Raw genomic sequence first — 4,400 nt, 5'->3', positions numbered from 1 at the left:
CTTTTTTCTGTTTGCTTATGTGGTGCTGAGGAATCGAACCCAGGGTCTTGAGCATGCAAAGCAAGTGCTCTACCACTGAGCCACCTTCCCAGCCCAGTGGGTGCTTTTTTAAAATTTTTTTTATTGTAAAAATACTGTACAGAGGAGTAGAAAACTAAAGTTGGATCCTTATTCTGCACCAGAATCAACTCCAAATGGATCAAAGACCTCGAAGACAAAGCAGACACCCTGAAAACATTACAGGAAGTAATAGGAGAAACCCTAGGTCTCCTTGGCACAGGCCAAAATTTTCTCAATAGAGACCCAGAAACACAACAAATCAAAGAAAGGTTGGACAAATGGGATTGCATGAAACTACAGAGCTTCTGCATGGCAAAGGACATAGCTAGAAAGATCAATAGAAAGCCCACGGATTGGGAGATCTTCACTAGCCATACAATGGACAAGGTTCTCATATCTAAAATATACTTAGAACTCAAAAACTTAAATCCCCCCTCAAAGAAACAGCTGCCTAATAAACAAGTGGGTTAAAGACTTAAAGAGACTTTCCAGCCTCAGCCTCAGACCCTGAAGCCACCGTGATGTTGATGCCCAAGAAAAACCGGATTGCCATTTATGAACTTTTTTTTTTTTGGTTGGTCATTGGGCCTGAACTCTGGGCCTGGGCACTGTCCCTCAGCTCTTCAGCTCAAGGATAGCACTCTACTACTTGAGCCACAGTGCCACTTCTGGCTTTTTCTGTTTATGTGGTACTGAGGAATTGAACCCAGGGCCTCATGCATGCAAGGCAAGCACTCTACCACTGAGCCACCTTCCCAGCCCCTTATGAACTCCTTTTTAATGAGGGGGTTATGGTGGCCAAGAAGGATGCCCACATGCCCAAGCACCCAGAACTGGCAGACAAGAATGTGCCCAACCTTCACGTCATGAAGGCCATGCACTCTCTCAAGTTTCGGGGCTACGTGAAGGAACAGTTTGCCTGGAGGCATTTTTATTGGTATCTGACCAACGAGGGTATCCAGTATCTCCGTGATTACCTCCACTTGCCCCCTGAGATTGTACCTGCTACCTTGCACCACAGCCACCTGAGACTGGAAGGCCTCGGCCAAAAGGTCTGGAGGGCAAACAGCCTGCAAGACTCACAAAAGGTGAAGCTGACAGAGACACCTACAGACGGAGTGCTGTGCCCCCGGTGCTGACAAGAAAGCGGAGGCTGGGGCTGGGTCAGCAACTGAATTCCAGTTTAGAGGTGGATTTGGTTGTGGATGTGGTCAGCCACCCCAGTAAAGATGGAGATTGTTTTGTGTTGAATAAACTTGTAGCCAGGAAAAAAAAATACCTAAAGAGAAACTTCTCTGAAGAGGAAATAAGAATGGCCAATAGACGTATGAAGAAATGCTCAACCTCTCTAGCCATAAAAGAAATTCAAATCAAAACAACATTGAGATTCCAACTCACCCAGTGAGAATGGCTATAATCAAGAACTCTAACAACACAGATGCTGGAGGGGATGTGGCTAGAAGGGAACCCTACTGTATTGTTGGTGGGAGTGTAAACTTGTTCAACCACTTTGGAAAACACTATGGAGGTTCCTCAAAAGATTCCACATAGAACTTCCCTATGACCCAGCAATCCCACTTTTGGGCATTTACCCAAATGATCACAAACAAGACTATACTAAAGCTACCAGCACAACTATGTTTATTCCAGCATTATTTACCATTGCTAAGATATAGAACCAACCCAGATGCCCCTCAGTAGATGAATGGATCAAGAAAATGTGATACACACACACACACAATGGAATTCTATGCCTCCATCAGAAAGAATGACACTGCCCCATTTGTTAGGAAATAGAAAGACTTGGAAAAAAATTATATTAAGTGAAGTAAGCCAGGTCCAAAGAAACACAGATCCCATGGTTTCCCTTATTTGCAATAACTAGTATATGTCTGGGACAAGCAGAAAAGGTCAAAAGCTATGTACGTATGGCCAAATAAGATGATTAAGCAAAATGAACCCTAAGATAGGGACACAAGTAGTTTTTCTTGCTTGCTGTTGTTCCTAACGTATTTATAATGTACCTTGTGATTTTTTTTTGTTTCTTTGCATGTTCCTCCCCCTCCCCTACAATATAACCCCTATTTTCACTGTATTTGATGTCAGTGCCCTGCATCTTGTATATACACTTCTCTAGCTTGGGGAGGGGAAGGGAAAAAATGCTTAAATAGGGATACAGGTTGACCCACTGTAACAATGAGCTGTTCAAGACACTATGTTGAAAAATGAACTTTACAATTTAGACAGGGAGGGGGGAGGGGGGAAATGGGGGAGTGTAGTTGTGGAGGTGGGGGGGAAGGGAGGGTAGAAGAAAAACAAAGGAGGAGGTAACAATGCTTCATAGGAAATGTACTCATTACCTTGCTCATGTAACTGTTCACCCTCTGTACAATATTTTTACAATAAAAACATTAAAAATACTATACAGAGGGGTTACAGTTGCATGAGTAAGGTAATGAGTACATTTCCTATCTAGCTGCCTGGGTACTTTGTATGTGTGTATGCTGGCCTGAACTCAGGGCCTCTGTCTCTCACTTGGCTCAAGACTGGTGCTCTACCACATAAACTATACCTCTACTTCTGGCTTTCTATTGGTTAACTGAAACTAACCTTGTAGCCCAGGCTGGCTTTGAACTGTGGTGCTCCTCAGATTTCAGCCTGAGTAGCTAGTACTACAAACGTGAGCCACTGGCATCCAACTCCTGGGTACTTTTTTTTTTTTTTTTTGGTCAGTCGTGGGGCCGGAACTCTGGGCCTGAGCACTGTCCCTCAGCTCTTCAGCTCAAGGCTAGCACTCTACCACTTGAGGCACAGGGCCACTTGTGGCTTTTTCTGCTTATGTGGTGCTGAGGAATCGAACCCAGGGCCTCATGCATGCAAGGCAAGCACTCTACCACTGAGCCATCTTCTCAGCACCCACTTCGGTTTTTTTTTTTTTTTTTTGATGGCTAACTAGAGCTAAGTTTCCTGCCTAGGCTCAGATCTGTCTCTTGGAGTAGCTAGCGTTACGGGCGTGGGCTATCTGTACCCGGTTTATAATCTTTTTAAAAGTCAGACAAGTGTATCTGTACTAGAAGCAATAATGACTCAAATTAAATGTATTCTTTTCGGGGAATATTGGGGGTCGGAGGATTATTTTGGGTCAGAGAATTTAAAAGTAATTGAAATTACTGCAATTGTGCGCAGGAATTGTACCTCACAGGCTCTGCAAGTCTGGCACAAGGCACATAGGCGGGGACGAGTAACCAACGAGACAAACGTTTTTTGGACATAAAGTCAAGCACAGCCATGGAGTGAGGGTACAGGGAGCAACGGCTGGCTGTAGTCCCGCCCCAGAAGCCGGAAGGATGGTATAGCTGAGTCCTGGCTACTTGGTTCGTTGTTGACAATGAGGGGAGGGAGGGGAGGAAGGGAGGGATCGGCAAGCAGCGGATAAACGAATGAATGAATGAACGAACGACGCTCCCGGACTGGGCTGGAGGAGGCCCGGCATGGGCGACCGGGCTGGTACCTGCGAAGCCGCTGTAGTGGGCCCCGGGCTCGTAGTGCCGCCGGCCCGAGGACACGTCGTAGACGCGGCCGAGGAAGGCCAAGTACAGGCCCGGGTCCCCAGGGCCGCCACGGTAGCGGGCCAGCTCCTCGGGGGTAAAAAGACGAAGGTCAGCACGGGCGCCACACCAGCCCCTCAGCCACGCCACCATTATTGCTGCCGCCGCTGCCGCCAGGCTCCACGCCAGGGAGGGCCTGCAGAACCTCCGCATGCGGACGGCTGCAGGCACACCGCACTTCCTGAAGCCAGAGGAAATGACGTAACCGAAGCCCCTCCCCCGCGCGCTCAGTGTGGACGCCAGCTCACTCCCTGCCTCGGGTTATGCTCCCCGTGCTTTTTCCAGCATAGCTCATGAACTACAGAGGGCTCCAGCGGAGCAGCAGCGAAGGAGCTCGGCTTCCAATTCTCCGCCCCAACAAAGATGGCGGCAGAGGAAGGTGTGAGGTGACGTGCGGCGTTCCTGGAAACCAAGGTTTCCGTCCCGCCGTCCGCGCCGAGCTGTCGTGACCTGGCGGTGGCCGACTTACAACGCCTTCGCGACGGCAGCGCTCGCTTGACGGCCAGGAAGCCGGAAGTCGCCGCCGTCGCCGCCGCCCCTCCGAATCCCCGCCCGCCGGAGCTGTCGGAGGTTGACAGGTCGAGGCCGGGCGGCGGCGGCGGCGGCGGAGCGCAGCGCCCAGACCCAGGCCCCATGGGGAACGCGCCGAGTAACAGTAGTGACGACGAAGCGGCGGCCGCCGGGGCCGAGGGTTGGGGTCCGCAGGCGGACTGGGCTGCGGACCCGGGTGCG

At 49.7% G+C, this 4,400-nt stretch overlaps 1 protein-coding gene and 1 pseudogene across 1 annotated transcript; one reads left to right on the top strand and one right to left on the bottom strand.

Annotated features, from left to right (window-relative positions):
- The first annotated feature begins 547 nt into the window (after positions 1-547).
- LOC106002054 lies at positions 548-1,326 on the top strand (annotated as a pseudogene).
- Positions 1,327-3,227: 1,901 nt separating this feature from the next.
- On the bottom strand, positions 3,228-4,100 carry LOC106002053. The gene has a single exon (XM_013036978.1). The coding sequence runs from the start codon at positions 3,819-3,821 to the stop codon at positions 3,228-3,230; it is 594 nt and encodes a 197-aa protein (XP_012892432.1). The 5' UTR covers positions 3,822-4,100.
- Between the last annotated feature and the right edge of the window lie 300 nt (positions 4,101-4,400).

This window comes from Dipodomys ordii, unplaced genomic scaffold (genome assembly GCF_000151885.1).
Source record: "Dipodomys ordii isolate 6190 unplaced genomic scaffold, Dord_2.0 Scaffold2445, whole genome shotgun sequence".
Taxonomy (NCBI): Eukaryota; Metazoa; Chordata; class Mammalia; order Rodentia; family Heteromyidae; genus Dipodomys; species Dipodomys ordii.
Note: the sequence above shows the minus strand (reverse complement) of the source record. Positions and strands in the feature narration are given on the sequence as shown.